The 20,258-nt window shown below is 34.1% G+C and overlaps 1 protein-coding gene across 1 annotated transcript in view; it reads left to right on the top strand.

The window, feature by feature from the left end:
* Positions 1 to 20,258, top strand: part of LOC118193542 (teneurin-m-like) — an 826,904-nt gene that overhangs the window by 688,120 nt on the left and 118,526 nt on the right. The window contains exons 14-15 of the mRNA XM_085808642.1: positions 4,590 to 4,739; positions 11,879 to 12,092. Of these exons, the coding sequence (XP_085664768.1) occupies positions 4,590 to 4,739; positions 11,879 to 12,092 (364 nt within the window). The remainder of the gene's footprint in view (positions 1 to 4,589; positions 4,740 to 11,878; positions 12,093 to 20,258) is intronic.

The raw sequence follows: 20,258 nt of genomic DNA, 5'->3' as shown, positions 1-20,258 counted from the left end.
ATTGGCCGATGTTAATCAGGACAGCTCCAAAATCTCGTTTGCAGTCGTCGAACTGTTATAAACACGCTGACACAATCAGCGACACAGCTTTCATGTTATCAAGCTATCACGGTGAAGACAGCTTCACTGCAAAGCACCAGAGTACAGCTCCCGACACTGCTTGGTCATTCTCGGAACTCCACGTACTCTCCAGACTCTCCACGCTACAACTCGCGATGATGCATTTGACGACACACAGAGCACAGCTCCGACTCTTCGGTTCAGTCGTTCCCGAAGCTCAACACGCTCTCTCGACGATGCACTAACCGCGATATACGAAGAGACTCTTTCGATGCACTGGACGACTCACTTGGCACTCGCTGGCCGGTTGTCAACTCGATCGACTCCGCACGGATTGACTTGCTAGACGAGACACCAACTCGCACTCTACCAACAGGGTTTATATAGCTTTCGACTTGTGTTCGAGAACATTCTGGGCTAAACCGGTAAGAATTCGTTCCAGAAGGTTCTTCATCCATCCATGGCATATCGCCAATATTGTCGCCAAATGGGCGATTACTTGGCAAATGGGGCAACCCTGTTGTCCCTTGCCATTTTATGGCAACCCTAGAACTGCTTTGCGAGGAAGTTATCTTACCGTACCTGTACATTTCGTAACAATATTAACCGTTGATTAAGGAAAAAAAAGGAAATCTAAAAAAATATTATAATTAACAAATAGCACATATATTTCTCTCTCGCTTGAAGTATAGCAATATAGCAAAAAGAGAACTAAATAAATAAAACACAACACAAAAAACATAAAAGTATTAAAAAGAAAATTCTGCAAATTTATTGCTTCCGATACGGTATCGACAACATGTTATGAATCACTTTTATGATCAAAACTTGATACTATAATATATACTTTTATCATTTTTTCACGTCTGTCAGTTTGTTTGTGACATCATTTCGTCCGCAACGGCAGGGAGTTGAGGTTTGAGAGATTCGAAATTTCGTGGGAAACGATTTCGACCGTTCTCATCTTTGTACGACTTTCATCAGCCAGACATTAATTAAAAACTCTTAAAATGCTAATTTTCACACTCATTTTTCCGAGTGGCAAAAAAATCGCTCGCTCGAGATAAAAATCAAAATCACGTTCTGACGTTGAAAAAAGCACGCAATCGCATGTGATATCACTGTATGTCGAAAATGTTTTGTTAATTTGAGCATTCTATAAATACTTAACTGCTGTTGGCAGCTTGTTTTGTTTCAGGTTAGGATAATTGACACGATATGTTATTGCCACGTTAATTCTTTTATTGAATGTATGTTGTATGTTGCATTAAATTTAAATCATAACATCATTTGCATGCCTGAATTTTCAAAAGATTTTGTTTCCTGGTTTGGCAACAAAATTTTTTTTACAAATTGGTTATTGCTTGGAAAGAATTGCCGTGTACATAGAACTTATAAATTTTGCTTTGGCCACAGCGTTCCAGTTAACGTTATCATTTGGTGCCAACAAAAGAGTCTGCATATTCTTCTCTTTGATGCATTGCCTACGACAAGTTACGAAGCATTTCATAACTATTTTGTCTGTAACTTTTAGATCAGCTGCAAAATTCCATTCTATTAGTTGATGCAAACGGGAAAATGAGAAGATTTGTGCTTTTTACATGGCACCGACGATATATTTCGTATTATTATATCTCTGATGCTTTTAAATTTGCAATTGGCTCTCCTAGTTTAGTGCATTATTTGATACAAAGTGTTAGTGTTTACTTTAGCAGTCCACTAACGGCCTGAAATTTGTGTATATTTCCACTGACACATTGACAGTAATCAAGGAAATGTACATTTAGAGTCAACGTAGGGACTACATTTTAATCAGCACTTCTGAGTTAAACCCGAAATGTTTAACGTCACAGACTATTTGGCTAAGTGCAAAGGATTATATAAACGGTTTCCTGCATTATTGTCGGTAGAACAATGAAATCCATCGAAAGTAAATTAGCATTTACATGCAACACAAAGCGGTATTTTTATTTCCTTGATAGTATAACGAATAAAATCATTATTGCCAGAGCTTCAAGAACTTTATTACTCGAGGGTTTTCTTTGTTTGTAACGTAGCATTAACAAAAACCAGAATTCTTGAACTTTTCTTTATACCTGTGGTTTTTTTCGGGAATAATATAATGCATGAAGAATTGGACATAGAACAATTTCGTGCCTGCTTCCATCACCTGGCATAAAATTTCCCATTAAATCTTAGGAACTTAAAGAATAAAATCATTCCTACCTTTAATTATGATCACAATTCTCGTAACTATATGAAGCGGCCAATGGCCGAGTTAGGTAATTATTTGTATTTCATTATGTTTATGTATTCTGTTTACAAATTCTGTGCCATTTCTTATTGCTTCTTCATTAATGTATAGTGAATGTTGCCTAAAATTTTTCCACGTGTTTGTGTAATTACGCTGGTCATCAAAATTAAAGCATAATGAAAGTAATAGAACGTAATTGATACTTAATGTAAAATTATTAATAGAAATTTGTACAAAAGCATTAGTTAATATAATTACAATGTTTGGCAGTTGATCATTCGTAAAATATTGAAATTAACTCTGTAGAATCGGTACTTACTGTCTAGGAATATGATGTCTGTAAACTTACTTCTTTTGTGGCTGTCTAGGGGCTAATAAACTAGTCCAATTTACAAATAACTTGAATATTTAATGGAAGCATGAATAGTTGCTACAAACTACAAAATGATTAGAAGGATGAATTTACACAGATGATATTTACAAATGAAGAGAATCGATCGTCTTTTACATGTAAATATCTTTCAGTCGCATTATCGTCTGACTTCTATCATCGGAAAAGTAAAAGATTTATTCTAACAGCTTGTCGTGTCATCCGATTATAACGAACGATGCCATCCCACAAAACTAAATTTATGGAAACTAGAAAATGATGGGAAAATTAAATCATCTCTTATAGAAAAAAAATTTCTTTAATATGATGTACGGTCACCTCGGAAAGATATGCATACCTCACATGTTGATTTCATAAATTCTTTACCAAAGCGTTGATCACGTTGTGTAGAACAGAACGCCACTCTTCTAAAATTGTACCTTTCAGCCTGCGAAGAGTCCGTGGAGGAATTTGACGTGCTGAAATTCGGTGCCTTAAGGCATCCGATACATGCTCAATCAGGTTCAAGTCGGATGAGTAAGATGGCCAATCCATTCGAATAATATTTTCTGTTTGCAAGTATTCTGATACTACATATGCTAGATTAAGCCAAGCATTGTCATCCATTAGCAAACCTTCTAGTCCAAAAGCACCCTAAACAGTCTAACTTGGGATTTCAATATCTCGTCCACATATCTCTGAACGGTTACAGAACATTCACACATACATTCATGCAGATTCTTCATCATTTAATTTCTTTAAATATGTAGGGTCTACTTGTCTAACTTCTAAGTGAGAACTTTAAGAGTAATCGAGGCTAACACAGTACGCCTCCCTTTGGCGGTAACTGAAATCACAGAACTAAACTAAAAATTCCAAGATATGCACAAGTAGTAGAACTAAGCACCAGGGTTCAGATAATTCCTGTTTCTTAAACCCGCGTCGAAACGAGTGGCGGCAAGTAATTGCAGTTAAGCCACATAAACCAAACAGTAACTCCGGAAGCAGAAGCTTACGCAACAAAGGCGACGGCAATAGCCTAACTCTCTCTAACTTTCCAACCGAACCTCGGTTTTTAAACTTTTTCTTCACAAGGTACAATCTGCATTCCTTCACGCGCGCTACCAAATTTAAATATTTTGACATTCACAATTAGGGAAATGAAGACTTATAGGAAAGTTTAAAATTAAAACTTAACTTGTTAGTTAAAAATAAATATAAATTCCTACAAATACAATGCAGGACTGTAATATTTGGTGGCAACAATTTAAAAGTGAAACTCTGTTTTATAGTGGACGACGCAAAATGCCAAAAGGAAATTAATAGCCCTTCTGGGCAAATCACCCCCAAAATATATTTATCTTGAACGTAAAAATCAAAACACATTAATTTAAGAAAAACAGTCAAATAAATTATTAAAACGAATTTTTAAAGCGCATATGAATAACTTCATAATTAACCCTGTGCTTACCTATACCACTGAGCTCAAATCATTCAAATATACGTTAACTGTTCAATCGATTATAGGAACTCGTTAAAAGTTAGCAAATATCCAAAAAAAAATTTAAAGCTCTTTTTGCATTCTTGTCTCCTCATTTTGCTGAAAAAATAATACAATGTAAAAATAAGTTGCTCAAGGCGTAAAAATTAAATTTGTATTTAATTGAATACGTAATAAATACTCGCTAATAAACGGTTAGCCTAAAACAACCATTGTTTTAAACACGGAAACTGATTATCTGAAAAAAAAATCTACATCACTAACCCTTTTTTTCATTCTTTAGATAATTCGAAATTCTGCTGTCATTTTTTCTGACCAGCTGCAGTGATTTCAAGCCATCACTTTATTTCTAAAAAATTTTGCCAGAAAATTGTTTTATTTATTTATGCTCTTTCTTTTTGCAGAGGGTTGTCCCAAGAACTGCAACAACCACGGCGATTGTGTTACAGGTGAAGAAGAGGAATGGGAGTGCTCCTGCAAATCGGAATGGGAAGGACCGGATTGTTCCGTTCCCCTGGAAAAAATTTGCGACGACAACATCGACAATGACAACGGTAACGTATTTATACGGTACATAAGCGTAATACTGTAGTTTCTGCAAAGAGAGAAGGGTTCCTCCCCCCACAATTTTTGCTGTTTTTACCTAGTGTGGGTATTTTTTGTTTTTCGTTAGATCCGTTCGTAATATAAATAGTGAATAAAAGTGATTTAATTTCCTTCTCAAAAAATAAAAGTTTCGAGCATTAGCATTCGGAAGTGCTTGTAATCTTCTAAAACCTCCAAATAAAACTAGGAAGCAGCACATAAAAAATAACTGTGAATTTTATAACGAAGATTACGGCAGTGATTCAAACTAGAAAACAAAATTTTGAGTTGCACATTATAGATAATGCATTTGCAATATATATTTTAAGCTTAAACAAGTGAGCTTACCGTCCCTTAAAAGGCCTTGACTACTTTTAATTGTGACTATTAAACATTTTTTTTCCAATCTCTATAAAGCTGTTAATAAAGAAATGTTATTTAAACCTCTCGCTGATTCTCGGTTGATTTTTCTAATGACTATTATATGAACAGCAATTATAAACTTAAATTTAAAAAGTACACCTTGCACAAAAAATGGGACAGTTCTATATCTCCCGTTCTACTGGACCGATGGTCGAAATTTAACTTGCGTTTTCCATGTCTCGAGGGCGCGACTTAGGATATATATTAGATTTATGTATAACAATTATTCTAACATAGCTATTTTGATACAAAATCGGGCTTTTTCTGAAATAACTTACCATTGTTTTTTCAAATTTCGGTTCTACGACTCCAATTAAGTCTGGATATTACACATAGCAAATTCAAATAACATGGAGAAGCTCAAATTTTGAGAGCTAATTTTTTTATAAATTACTCGTGCGATTTTTATAAAACTTGTCACTTTGGCATACCTTGAGTCGTAGAATCGAAATACGAAAAACCTTTGGTATGCTAGTTCAGAAACCATCCGATTCTGTGTCAAAATACCTATGTTAGAACAATGCTATATATAAATCTAATATACGTCCTAAGTCGTGCTTCCGAGACATGGAAAACGCAAGTTAAATCTCGTCAAACGGTCTAGTAGAACGCGAGATGTAGACCTGTCCTGTTTGTTTGTGCAGAGTGGATCTGTGAAAATTGTTCAGTTTCTTTCTTATCAAAGAATGTAAGGTTTTTTTTTTCAATTATTTGATTTTTTGACAATATTGCTGTAATTACCAGGAAAATTACACCAGACGTAAAAACAAATTAAAAAAAAAATTCTCAAAGGTTTCAGATTTTGAATTACGTCCAAAGGGGTGTTTTTTAACGCACCTTTATTTATTAAATAGCATGTTCTTCGCACTTATACCATAAATTTCACTTCAATAGCAATGTCGCAAAATAATTTTAAAATGAGCCTATCTTTAGAATTTCCGATACACAGTTCCGCGCTCGCTGGAGATAAAAAGGTTTCCCGCCGTAGAGTGTTGCCATTGCTCGCTTTCAAATCTTTGAGTTTGTTACTCAAAAATTTTTTTAAAGTTTTACAAAATATGAAATCGATCATAAAACAAATTCCAAATTTCAAATTTCAAATTTGGGCTTCCACCTGCCCATATTCGCAGTAGGATTTCATCATTCAAAATTCGATGGCGTCTAGGTACCGTTGTTTTATCACAATGCGAGAAATATACATACATTTATGCAGATTTTTAATTTCTTCAAATATAATGCAGGACTCTAACATTTGCTGGCAACAGTTTGAAAAGTGAAACGGACATTTATAGTGATTCAAAGCAACAGTCCTTCAGGGACAAAGCGTCTTTGGGCTAATAATCTTAGAACTCTGCAGTATCCAAAACAAACTATGTATATGTAGTCGTACCTACTATTTGGAATGCTCCAAGACCATATGACACAGCTAAGACGATCTGCATTTTTCTCTAAAGAAGCCATGTGTAACTTTTTGATCTTAGGTGGAGAACTCCAAATACCCGTATTAACTGGAACAAAATACCATTCGGATGCTTGAAAATACAGATAATTATTTTTTAACTGCCGTTTTAACGGGCATTTAGAGTAATGAAGTGATAATATCTTATCTTTTCTTTTATCATATGTTATCTCATTAAAAGCGATGCAGTTGAAAGGTAAAATGTTAAAAAGTTAAGCAATTGAAAAAATTTTTAATTTTAATTCCGTAAAACAGAATATAAAACTCATTTTTCTAGAGGTACATAAGTAATGAAGTTACAGAGAATCCATCTGGAAGATCACATCCTTAAGACGACCATCTCTAAAAGTAACCAGCCTGTCTCAGACACATAAACAAATATCTGCAATCCATTTTAAAGAAGATAAATAGAATTTATTTGTTTAACTACGTAAGCTCTTTTACCCAAAATAATTATATTTATTCGGCTGATTACGATGAAGAATAGAAACAATTAAATTCCAATGAATTGAAACAGTAATAAATTGAGTACTGTTATGTCTTTCAAACAAGTAACAAAAAAGCATATGCTGCGATTCAACTAAAATTATTTCTGTCTAAAATGGAGCTAATATTCTTACGTAGTTTAATTACTAAAATTCTTACTGAAATTACACGCAAAAAAATTTGTTTTGCTTTTTCCTTACTGTGAAAAAATTAACAAAGGCATGCATTTTATTTGCACACGATGAGACATAAATTTTGCATTTTAAAATCCCTTTAGAAAACGAGGCTTATTATGCAGCAAGTAAAGACTCAAGAAATAAATAAAGAACAATAGAAGCATTTTTAGTAAATAACTGCTTTTCTCATAACACTTAAAAGTTAAGTATTGTTAAGAGTTGTAAAGCAGTCTACTTATCACACATATGTATCTATATTAATTTATTTAACAGTTTCTTAAATATATGTGCGGTGTATTATGTATTTATGTCATTAAAATTAATAAAAACTTTAAAACGTATAAATGAAACGTATAAATTAAAAATAATGATGCTTATGTTTTTTTACTTTTTTTTATTTTTTACATCATAAATATCACTTGTTTTTGAATGATTGATTTTTACAGCATCGTTTGTTGTTTTGATGTTATTGAAGCTATTTTCTATATATTTAAAATTTTTTTTAATAAAAGATGACTCGGAAATAAATCAACAACGTCATTCCTGCGCCTTTATTTTCTGTCAGTATAATCCCCGTGTAATCTCTTAGCTGAAATTCTCTAATAAGTTTTTAACAGTGAAGCATTTCATTGAGTTTCAGTTTCGTTATAAGTTATGCACAGTGAGTTCATAAAAGTCCGTACACGGTCTTCATTACCGTTGGTAATATATATGTACTTCCATTTACAACATCGTTTTAAATAAAATAAATATTCATATTGTGGTATTTTTAAAGTATAAAAAAAATCAGTTTTGTAAATACTACGGAATTCAGTTTTTTATAAGTTCTACTATTCTATACACTAATTATTATTAGCATGTAATATACTGAAGTTCATACTCGTTTCTAAAAATGAAAAAAAAAATAAATCTGATGCGGACTTCACATGACTTCCTTGTATGGCCAATTAAATTATACGCATTTTTTGCTGCATTTCTTTTAAACTTATTTCATAGAATTTTATTAGAGATGTATTTCTCATTCGACTAACACAGTTCTCACTTCGCGGCAAGGCAAAAATACGTAAAACTTTAAAATAATTTCATTAAAAATTGAAAAATATAGAAAAATATTAAACACCAAATACTGTTATAACAATTTTAAAAACAATTTTTAACATTAAAATTAGAGTTTCTACGCAAAAACAAGAAATTGGGCCTGCGAGCAAGCAGGCAGATTTTTCGGTGCGCGAAACTGAAAGTTTACATTTGGTCTCACTCGGCAAAAAGACACTGAAAGTGCAGAAACTGATTTAATTCACTACTAAGCTACTAAACTGATTTAACTACTAAACTGATTTAATTCACTACTAAACTGATTTAATTCACTACTACAGCTAAGTTTTAAATGTAAAGAAATATGGATGCTTGGTTAGGCTTAGCCGCACTTAGCAGTGCTACAAGTATTGCATTCAGATTAATAGCGTTAACCGGAACCTAAGAACAACACAATCCAATCATTTTTAAAGCATAAAATACACAATTTACCAACATATAAGAATTATATGTACATATATACATATATGTAAATATTTAGTATATTTATATACTTTTGTTGCTTTCCATTGAAATGAAAAGGGAGGTGCACAACTACATGTTGTAGCAGTCCTATGTACAAAATTGCAACGTTCTGAGGCCATTAGTTTTTGAGTTATGAGAGTTACATGTGTACGTACGTACAGACGCTACGAAAAACTCTCTTCTGAACCCATTTTAAATCCATTTTGCAATCCGTTTGCGAAAACGAGTCCTTCATTCTCTCCTTACGTACATATGTTACGCAAACACTACATAAATTTGCATTCGATGGCGGTCAAAATGGATATTTTCGTTGAAATATGATATCCCAAATATTTCGGGATTACAATACTTTCCTTACTTCTTACAAGGAAGGACACATTTTTGGCTCTCGTTCGACCAAAAGTGGGACGGGATAATTAATTTGAAAACTTGGGACTATTTTAGGTTTTTCAGTGTCAGAAAATGAAACATCTCTTTCGTCAAAAGGTCGGTTAAAAATACATTAGAATAACTCTAAGGCCCCTTTTTTATTTAAAGTCATTCCTTAATATTTCATGTAATTTACAAGTGTGGAAAATTCTTTAATTCCTAACTTTGTTATATTATAGTATGCAAAATATATTTTCATACAAACCATTTATAAGTTTTCAAATGCTAAATATACATAATTAATATTCAAATGGAGTTTCATTATAACTTTAAGACCTCCACTGTTCTCTAGAACTCGATATCTACAAGAATCCTTAAAAAATATCTATGTCATATTTAATAAAAAATTGTTTACGACAGTGTCCTTATCGCTTAATCTGTTAATACCATATTTTTTCCTAATCTGATATTTAATTTTTAATCATGGAAATTTACATGTTTAATTCTTCAATATGTGTACGTTCCCTGAATTTTCTCCTAAGCTGATGGCAACTCCTGAATTTTCTGGAAACACGATCTCAATATTTCGGTCAAATTTTAGGGTACGCATGTCAAGCATTTTGCATTTAACTTTTTAGAATGTTTATAAACTTTTGCTAAACATAACTGCTGGTACCAAGAATCCGTATAAAATATTAGATTTTATAATTCTTGCAAAACTGTTTTTTAAATTCTAAAAGAGGAATATTTGCTTTAATTAACAGATTTTTAGCCCAAAGGGGCTTTGTTCCTGAAGGACTATTGTTTTCGTTTTGCGATTTTGCGTTGAATCACTATAAATGCCCGTTTCATTTTTTAAACTATTGCCACCAAATGTTAGAGTCCTTCGTTATATTTGAAGAAATTAAATAATGAAAAATCTGCATAAACGTATGTATATTTCTCGCATTGTGATAAAACAGCGGTACATAGAGAAATCGAAATTTGAATGACGTAATCCTACTGCGAATATGGGCATGTGGAAGGCCAAATTTGAAATTTGGAATTTGTTTTATAATCGATTTCATATTTTGTAAAACTTTAGCGAATTTAGTAACAAACTCAGCGATTTAAAAGCGAGCAATAGCAACACTCTACGGCCAGGGGGGGATACCTTTTTAGCTCCATTGGGCGCGGAACTGTGTATTGGAAATTCTAAAGATAGGCTCATTTTAAAATTATTTTGCGACATTGCTACTGAACTGAATTTTATGGTTTAAGTGCAAAGAACATGATATTTAACAAATAAAGGTAACACACAAAACTTTAAAAAAAACGCCCGTTTGGACGTAATTTAAAATTTGAAACCTTTCAGATTTTTTTTCTTTTTATGACTGGAATTATATGCCTTCAACCAGCACTAGCGAAAATAAAACGTTGCGTCATTACGTTTACGGACATCAGTAGAATAACATGTAGATTCCTCAGTGTTCTATTAAATAAACGTTGAAGAACTCTAGTGAAATATTAAACGACTTATCGCTGAGTTCGAATAAACAAAGTCATAGACTCAAGAAGGGTTAACTACCCTTTATTTCACTCAAAATAAAATGAACAGTTAGCCGCCCCTTGCTTGAGCTTGCATCCAAAATAAGAAATAAGAATTAATTAGAACTAAGTAAAAGAGACTTAGCCGAAGCTAACGCAAATCTAACGTAGATTAATTTAAACTAGCGGGATAATATCAAAAGCCAAATAATATACGGCCGAGCGTAACAGCTTCTAGAAAGACTTAACCCGAAGGTAAACCCCGCGCTACAGAGGATTCCGAGTAAATTCTTAGAAATGTAATTTGTATTATGTAATGCGTGAACTATGTACAATGCAAGTCTTCTCAGTAAATATAAGCTGTACTATGTAATGTGTATAATATGCACCATGCAAACCTGTAAACAATAATGAATGCGTAGTGTTAAACTATGTGTTAACCTAAATACCTAAGATGTAAAGTACCTTTAACATAAGTATTAATCAATCTCTCTGTGTGTAATATGTACCATGCAAGTCTGTAAATAATAATGAATGCATAGAGTTAACCTAAGTATCTAATCATGTATAATTAACGTAAATATTGAACCTTACGGATGCAAAGAACCTTAAACATAAGTCATATTCAATTTCCCAGTAAATGTAATGTGTAATATGAAATGTGTGAAATATGTACCATGCAATATGAATGTAAATGCACCATGCAAGTATGAATAAGCAAGTCCGAATATGGTACGGCATGTGTAATAGTCGTGCAAGTCAGAGTATGGCAATATGTACCATGCAAGTCTGAATGGGTAGCGATAACCTAAGTACCTAATTATGTCATTCTAGAAAAGGGTGCTCATACCAATTAACCGTAACGGTAGAGGGATGGTGCCCACGTCCTCCGTCACTCACTCACTCTTACGAAGTAAGCTGATCCTTCCTTTAATACTACTTCTAACTCATTTGCATTCAACGCGGTTTTAAAACCTCCTTCTGGTAGGGATTTGTAAGTGGAAACAAGAATCGATGGAAAAGTATATTAAAATTAAAATAACTGCTACAAAATTAAAATATACCTTGCAAACATACTAACCGCATTCCTTCTTGTGCTCTCTTTTAGATGGTCTTGTGGACTGTGCCGACAGTGAGTGTTGCTCCTTGAAGGAAAAATGTGAAAATCATATTTTGTGCCAAGGTGCTCCGGATCCCTTGGACATTCTGTTGAGAAAGCAGCCTCCGGCTATCACTGCTTCTTTCTTCGAACGCATGCAGTTTCTCATCGAAGAACAATCTTTGAGAAATGGATCACCGATGAAGACAGCTATTAATGGCAGGTATAGCCTTGGCCTTTGCACTTAGATCAGAATTTTCCATTGAACATTTCATTGTGGTGTTTTTGAGACAATATGTAAAGGGTGTCCCGTAAAGAACGCAACCTTTAGTGCGTAATGATTTGCAAATTCAATGAGGAAATTAATTAATTTAAGTATTAAATTTTTACACACTTTTGCAGTGTATGCTACCTGTGATTATGTATGAGATAATGTGATATTACTCAAATGCCCTCTACAACTCTGCAAGCACATTCTCATTCATTCGATGAAATTTTCCAAACCTTTCGGCATACTTGCACTTCTAGTTTTGAAATCTCTCGTAAAGTATTTTTTCCCTCCCGTCCACGTGTCTTCGTTGGTAATACACACTCGGCGTGTATTCGAGAGGTCCAGGCGAGGGCATTGCAAATTCCGCATGCCTCCTGTTCCAAAATAACTTAATGTCTCTGCAGTGGCGCCCGCACTAAAAGGTGGTGGATGATGATTCTTCACCACCAGGATTTGGCGATTGAGTACCCTAATCCCCAGTAGCCCTTTAAAAAGGGGGAGTATATCAGGTATTTTCTCTTTCCTTTCCTCATGATTTCGTGTTGTAACGATAGGCGCGTATTCGAGAGGTCCGGGTTCGTGTCCCGACGAGGGCATTGCTCATTTTCCGCGTCTCCAGCATGCAAAATAACCTAATCACTCTATAAGCTGCCGAAGTGATCTTTGTTTGCTGGCGTACGGACGAGAATTACAATACACCCCCCCACACACACACACAGGGAACGAAATTACAAGATCTAGGTGGAAAGTACTCAAATGTTGTGTACATTGGCGAATAGATGTCACCGGGTTTATAGCAACATTATCACTCGAGTTGGCGATGTTTTCCGCAGAATAACTCACACGAGGACATCCCGAGGATTTAATGCCCACAACAGAACCAGTTTTCTCAAATTTAGATTTTCTGATCCCAGTCAACTTATTCGGTGCATTACGCTGAGCAAACATTTCATAGAGTCTGCAAACAGTCTCTAAACAACTTTCATCATATTTGTAATACGTTTTCACTACGACAACGAAGAGTTCCGTGTACCATTCCTAATCGTAGAGAAAACAGGTGATGATCATGCGCTATTCCTGACTTCTGACTACAAAAACAACAGACGAAAATTGTGTACCTTACTAGAACAAAACAGAGAGCATATCAAAAGTTGCGTTCTTTTTGGGACACCCTTTATTTCAGGTTTTGAACTAAACTTTTCATGATAAAGTTTTAGAACTATATTTTGCCGTTCTTAAGTTATTTCATACTTTATTAACATTGAGTTATTTCATAAGTTTCGTTATTTACATTAAGTTATTTCATACTAATTATATAAAAGAGAATTTCTTATAATTCGATAGCTAAAACTAACGTGTTTTAAGATTCAAAAAAAAAAAGACTTTGCTTCACGTTTATTACATTTAAAATACCTGTTTAATCTATTTATTCATAATGAAAATTTAGCAGTTTCTTTATGATTTGAAACCTTTGTTCTAAGATGTAAACGGCCCACTAGAGACCGAACGGTAAATTCGCTGAACACTCATAGTTCGGTCCGAGGTTCGAATCCCGCGAACGAGCTGGGTGTGTGTATGGCGTATTATTTTACCTAAAGTTTTACGTATTAAACTTTCTTTGAAAACTAAATACTAACTTTTAAAATTTGATAACTTGATCAGTTTAAACCCATGTTAAACAAAAATAAATTTTATTTATGAAAGATCATGTTATAAAGAAGTATATAATCCTCTGGTGCATGTGCTTGCAGACCTTTTCTCCCTTACTTGTATGTAGAAATTTTTTTTAAGCCTAGAAGGGCTGTTAGTCTCGAAACGGCATTTTGCGTCAATAAACTTTTCAGATTGTTACCACCAAATATTACCTCTGCGTATTAAATCTGTATTATATTTAAAGAAATTAAATAATAAAGAATTTGCATGAATGTATGCATGTTTCTTGCATTGCCAATAAACAACGATACCAAGATCCATCAAACTTTGAATGACGTAATCCTCCACCCGAATATGCTCACCTGGGAGCTCGAATTTGAAATTTTGAATTTGTTTTATTCTCTGTTTCATATTCTGTAAAACTTTAAAGAATTTTTGATTAAGATACTCAACGATTTCAATGTGAGCAATGGCAATGCGGAATAAAAGGGATACGGAATGTACGGAATAGGACACTTTTATCTTCAGCACGTGAGACTGTCTATTGGATATTCTAAAAATATGCCGTTTTTAAATATTTTGGGTTTTTGCCTTTGAATCGAATTTTATGTGGCGTAAGTGTGAAGACGGGATACTTAATAAATAAAGTTAACACACAAAGTTTTATGATAAAAAGGCAAAAAGAAAATTTGGTAAGCCATCTTACAGTCGCCCTGTAAAAGGGAGAGTATATAAGGTATTTCCTCCCAGCTTTCTGTATGCCTTCGTGGTGTAACAGTAGCACACTGGGTGAGTATTCGAGCGGTCCAGGTTCGAGTCCCGGCGAGGGTATCGCATATTTTTCACATCTCCCGCATTAAAAAAAAAACCTAATGACCCTACACACTAAGGATGAGAAGATGATGAAATGTGTTTTAATTTCGGACCACCTACTGCTGAAAGTGAAAATAAAAGCATTTTGTTTCAAATACGAATTTAAGTCACAGATCTATTTATCCTAAATGCTATGAAAAGTTTGAAATTGGAGATGACTGAACGAAAAACATACTTGAAATGTGTGCCATAGCTCTTGTACTAGAAGAATAGGAAGCCGAAGAGAAGAAACTCCAATTATTCCCTCAGCTGTAAATCCTATAAACAAAGGAACAAATTTACTGCCTAATCTTGCGAACAATAACACAGTTCATTTGCTTTACGAATTTAAAACTGTTTTCGAAAAGGAAGTGATTAAGGTTAAAAGAAATAATCAATTTAGCAGAATTTACTGGATGAATATTTTTAGCGACGACTAAGCCCTTCTGAATTAAACAAACGAAATTTCTATGTACATTTTGTCCTTGTTAATATTTAAATTCTAAATTATGAAAGCAAGTTAAAACAAGTAGGAGGTTTTTAGCAAGTAAAACAACAGCTTATCTACTTTATAAAGTTCAGCTGTAATATGGGATTAACGAAAAGCGAAAGCCAAATAGGCGTACTTGATTACTTATATTAATAAGCAATGAGTGTTCTTAAAACATTAAAAAAGAGTATAATACATTAATTTTCGTGTTTTTATTTTCCTTACACATATTATCCATTCATAGTATTTTAACGTAATAGGTATTCACAGTATTTCAGATAAATATTGAATGTAAATTGATAAATATTGATACGTTTTTTTTCTGCCGCCCAAAATGGATAGTCGTCAGTGACTCCGTAACGAGCGTCCCGGTTCAAAACCCGGAGAAGGTAGGGATGTTTGTAAATGTACAGTGTTCTCTGCGGCTTTGGAACTTTGTGGCTATACCGGCTTTCAGCAAGGAAAATTTATGCTGCTCTTTCCATTTCCTAATGTAATCCCATATAGGACCTGACAGTGAAAAGGCCTGAAGGGAAGGTTTTCTCCTGGAGATGCCGTCTCTGCAGCATGGCGGTAGTCTAAATATATGTCCAGTTGAAAACCCTCTCTCGTGTGGTTTGGTGGTCAGGTTGTACAAAATATCTAAGCAGCGTCGAGATTTTCAGACATGATGGTGTTTGAGCACTAAGCATCGCAAATATGCTGTATTGGATTAAGATACAGCGAGTTAGGTAGTCAGGACATTAATTGAGCACTAAGAATCGCAAATATGCTGTATTGGATTAAGATACAGCGAGTTAGGTAGTCAGGACATTAATTGGAATTCATTATTATACTCCTCGAACCACTCCAGCACCATTCGAGACTTATGACATGGGGAGTTGGCCTGCTGGAAGATCCCGTTTCCAGTTGGGAAGATAGATTCCAAAGAATGGTACAACGGATCAGCGATTATGTACAGATAGACCGCAGATTTCATGGTCTGTTATGCCACAACTAAGGGCTCCAAAAACACCCATGGGAATGTCCCACAAGGCAAAATACCGCCATCATCAGCCTGTGTATGATCGACTGTACAGGGCGGGAGCAACTGGTCGCCTGGAAGACGGCGTGCCCTGACGCGACCATGACGTGATGAATGAGAAATCGTGATTATTCCGATCCGGCATCTGTCTCCCGCTTATCCATTTTCCAGTCTCAGTGTTTCCAGGCCCACCGTGTGGTGTAGTTGACAACAACACTTGTTCAACAGAGGCACAGGAGTGGGACGTCTGCTGTGCAGTCCCATATCCAATAGTGTCCGCTGAAATGTGTTTCCAAAATACTTGCTTTGGACCTGCATTTTATTGGACTGTCAACTGAGCCACTGTCTGGCACCTATTTTGCTGTACCAAGCAAGACATTCTTCTTCATCATTTTTCTTTCATGACGCGTGGACGTCTAATGCCTTGATGTTTGCTGCTGGTTTCACTGTCATGTATCCACTTTGCATAAATATTCACAACTCACACCGTGAACAACCTACCAATCGTTCAGTTTTGGAAATATTCCTTCAGAATCTTCGGCTCATTACAATCTGCCCACTATCAATTTCGCTTAGATCAGTAGCCTTTCTCACCACTCGCAAAAGTAAGTGCAAGAATGTTTCCTTACCTTCTCCAGCAGTAGTTAAATACCATTTCCACTTAATAACTTGCTCTTCACGTCATCCAGACGAGTTCATTAAAAAATGTACGGATACCGCCAATGTTTTGGCTCGTCAGTGTATATGAGGCTCAAAGCTCTCGCCAGCCAGCAGGCGTAACCCTGTACTCCTTGCCACGATGAATTACGTGGGCTTGTACTGATGTCACATAATTAAGGTTAGTAATAACAACGAAAAACAACGTTTTGTTCTTCTATGTCTTTTCCCGTTGCGTTTCCCATATTTTCTTTGCAATCAGTTTATAGTTTTGCAGTATAATAATCTTAATAAACTGATATACTACATTTCTACTACAAATACCTTTCTTTAGAAATTCCCAAACCCAGAATTGGCTAAATCTAAAGATTAGCCAATACAAGGATTTGGAGTTTTCAATCACTGTTAACCAGCTTATTCAATTTACTGTACATTATCACTATCATCGATAGCCATTTTTCCTAAGACAATTATCTCAACGGGAAGCTAAAATCGTCTTAAATCGTGGGTCGTTTACTTAGAGAGGATTTGCTGCAATTTTATATCAATTAGTGCAAATTCATAATCGTTATCATCTTTTATCGGTTAGTTATTTAATAAAATTTAATAATTAAAATTTTATTATTAATTATTTTTAACTTATAATTAAATACATTATTAATTTAATTTAAAATTTAAAATATTGTACTAAATTCAAATATTAAAAAAAACGAATTTTAGATTAATATAACATCAAAGTTATAAGACGAATATAGAACTATAAAAATTTAGTTATTAGATTTTGTTAATAAATCTACTAGTGTAAATGGAAAACTGTATACTTTCAATGTATTTTTACCAATAAATATAAAAAATATGAACATACTTAATAACTTTATAGAGTTTCACTCCCTTTAGTAACATAAACTAGATGAGTACTCTAAGACGGTGACGACTTATCGCATGTCTTGGAAATTACGACAGAAACTTGGTTGTAAAAGGCTCTTTTATTTAACTTCGATAAAAGTTAACAGAAAGCAGATCCTGTGCTTACTGAACCAGCCGGCATTTATAACAAGAATCAAAAAGTAATGGATTGTACGTAATAAATTGTAAGTTACTCCAAAGGCTACACAGACAAAATGCTAGGAAGTTGGCTCGGACTTAATGGCAAGAATAACGTAATGCCACACAGAAACTACTCGCAAGAGAACCAGCTAGGGACGTGGCCTTCAGCAGGCGCAACAGGCTCTGCCCTCTAAAACATTTTACCTTTTAAAACGTTCCTTTAAATTCTATCTTTTTCTAACCCACTTGAATACGCGCGAACTAGAAATTAGCATTATGGGAAGAAAATGGAAAGCGAGAAAAAATAAATTAATACTCTGAAATTATATTTTATATAATTTTAAGGTATAACTAGAGTTTGGACCTCGTGTTTGTACTCGTGATTCAAAGTTAAACATTAATTTATAAGGTCTGTCATAAAATTGGTTACTTTCTGAAAATCATATGAAATCAAAATAATATTAACGTATAGAGTAAATTATTTCATTGTGCTAACATTTTCTTTCGTAATGTTATCTGAAGAATACCATAGGAAGGTAGAAAGGTGATAGTTTACCAGTGTTACTTAGCAAAAATGTTTCTGTTTAATGCACTGTAGTATTTATCATTTAATGTAATATTCCAATGCTTGTCAATATTATTTTCATTCCATTTCGTTTATATAACAATTTCATAAAACTGTAGACATCTTTAATATATTCACTTATCACATTCATATTTATAAAAGAAATACTTTTTCAGAAAGTCAAATATTTCGTTAGACAAAGAAAAGCGTAAAATTGGAACCAGCTCCCGTCACCTTTAACTCGCGACACTAAAAATGAAATACTTTATTTGATAATAAAAGGTATGCGAGCAAAATAATATTTCTTTTCTAGTTAGAAGAAATATTTTAGTATTTCTGTCAGACATTAAAATGCAGGTGACTGCAGAAATAGAAGAAACACGGTATAAAATGCTTTCATTCACTGAAGAACAAGAAAAGAGCTCTCTGAAAATATAAAAGTAACTAAATGTTTTCCCGGAAGTAAAGAGGAAATCCTTTCAAAATACTTTTAGCAATTACGTTTCGGGCAGAAATAGTCTACCTACGATCAATTGGTTGAAAAAACAAGAAAGAGGAAACTCGACGAGTCCTGCGAAACAAATTGTTCCTGAAAGGTTTTGATGAATGGGCCGAAACCCTGCAATCAATCAAAACAGTGGTCAGTAAGAGGAGTATGATAGCAGCAGCGAACGGAGGGGGTATTGAATCGCTCTAATAATACCTTTCTTAAACGGTACCCACTGCTAAGTACACCTTTTATTAAACTAAAGATTAGGAGGAAACTTATACTCAGTTCAAAACAAAAGAAGGAAAAAAATAATAAAAATCCCAGCTGATATAGCGAGTATTAACGGTTATTATTCCAAACTACTTTTAACAAACTACACGATCGAAATTCCCATTTCTATAATTTCTATTATTTTTGTTTTTTAGTTCGAAGGGCATTAGCCCAGAAGGGCTATTAATTTCGTTTTGGCATTCTGTGGCGTTTCACTATAAACGGAGTTTCACTTTTCAAATTGTTGCCACCAAATATTATTGCCCTGTGTTATATTTAAATAAATTAAATAATGAAGAGCCTGCATAAATGTAGGGATGTTTCTCGCATTGTGATAAAACAACGGTACCTAGAGCCATCCAATTTTGAATAAAGTAAACGTCCACCGAATATGGGCATCTGGAAGTCCTAATTTGGAATCTTAAATTTGTTTTATGATCGATTTCATATTTTGTTAAACCTTAACGATTTTTTGATGAGCAAACTCAAAGATTGATTTCAAAGCGAGCAGTGGCAACACTGTAAGAAGAAAAACAAAACAGTTTTACCTGCAGCGCGCGAGACTGTGTATAGGAAATTCTAAAGATGTGTTCTTTCTCAATTATTTTGAGATCCTGCTGTTGAATTGAATTTTATGGTTTCAGTGCCAAGAACATGATGTTTAATAAATAACGTTAATACACTAAACTCTAAAAAAAAGCCCCTCTGGTCGTAATATAAAATCTGATATCTTTCTATGTTTTTTTCCCTTTTATAATATCAATAAATGATGAAAATTGTTGCAAATTCATAACTGGGAACAATTTCATTTCAAAGGGTAATAATATCTGTAAAATGCTTTTATATCTTTAATAGTTGATGAGATTCGAAAGTCGTGCTAAACAGAACTGCTAGTACGAAGTTAAGTAAAGACGCACATCAAGATATCAAACAACAAAACATGATACATTCTGGATTGTTCACGGTGAAAGGATAAACACGTATTACTTTATCATCACATATATTGCTTTATCTTATTTATCACTGTATAGGCGACAGTACGTCTTGACTGACATCGTGAGCTATGGTCC

This window comes from Stegodyphus dumicola, chromosome 1 (assembly GCF_044657685.1).
Source record: "Stegodyphus dumicola isolate Sdum_Otavi_A_Nest chromosome 1, ASM4465768v1".
Classification (NCBI taxonomy): domain Eukaryota; kingdom Metazoa; phylum Arthropoda; class Arachnida; order Araneae; family Eresidae; genus Stegodyphus; species Stegodyphus dumicola.
The sequence above is the reverse complement of the archived record's forward strand: the minus strand, read 5'-3'. Positions and strand labels throughout refer to the sequence as shown.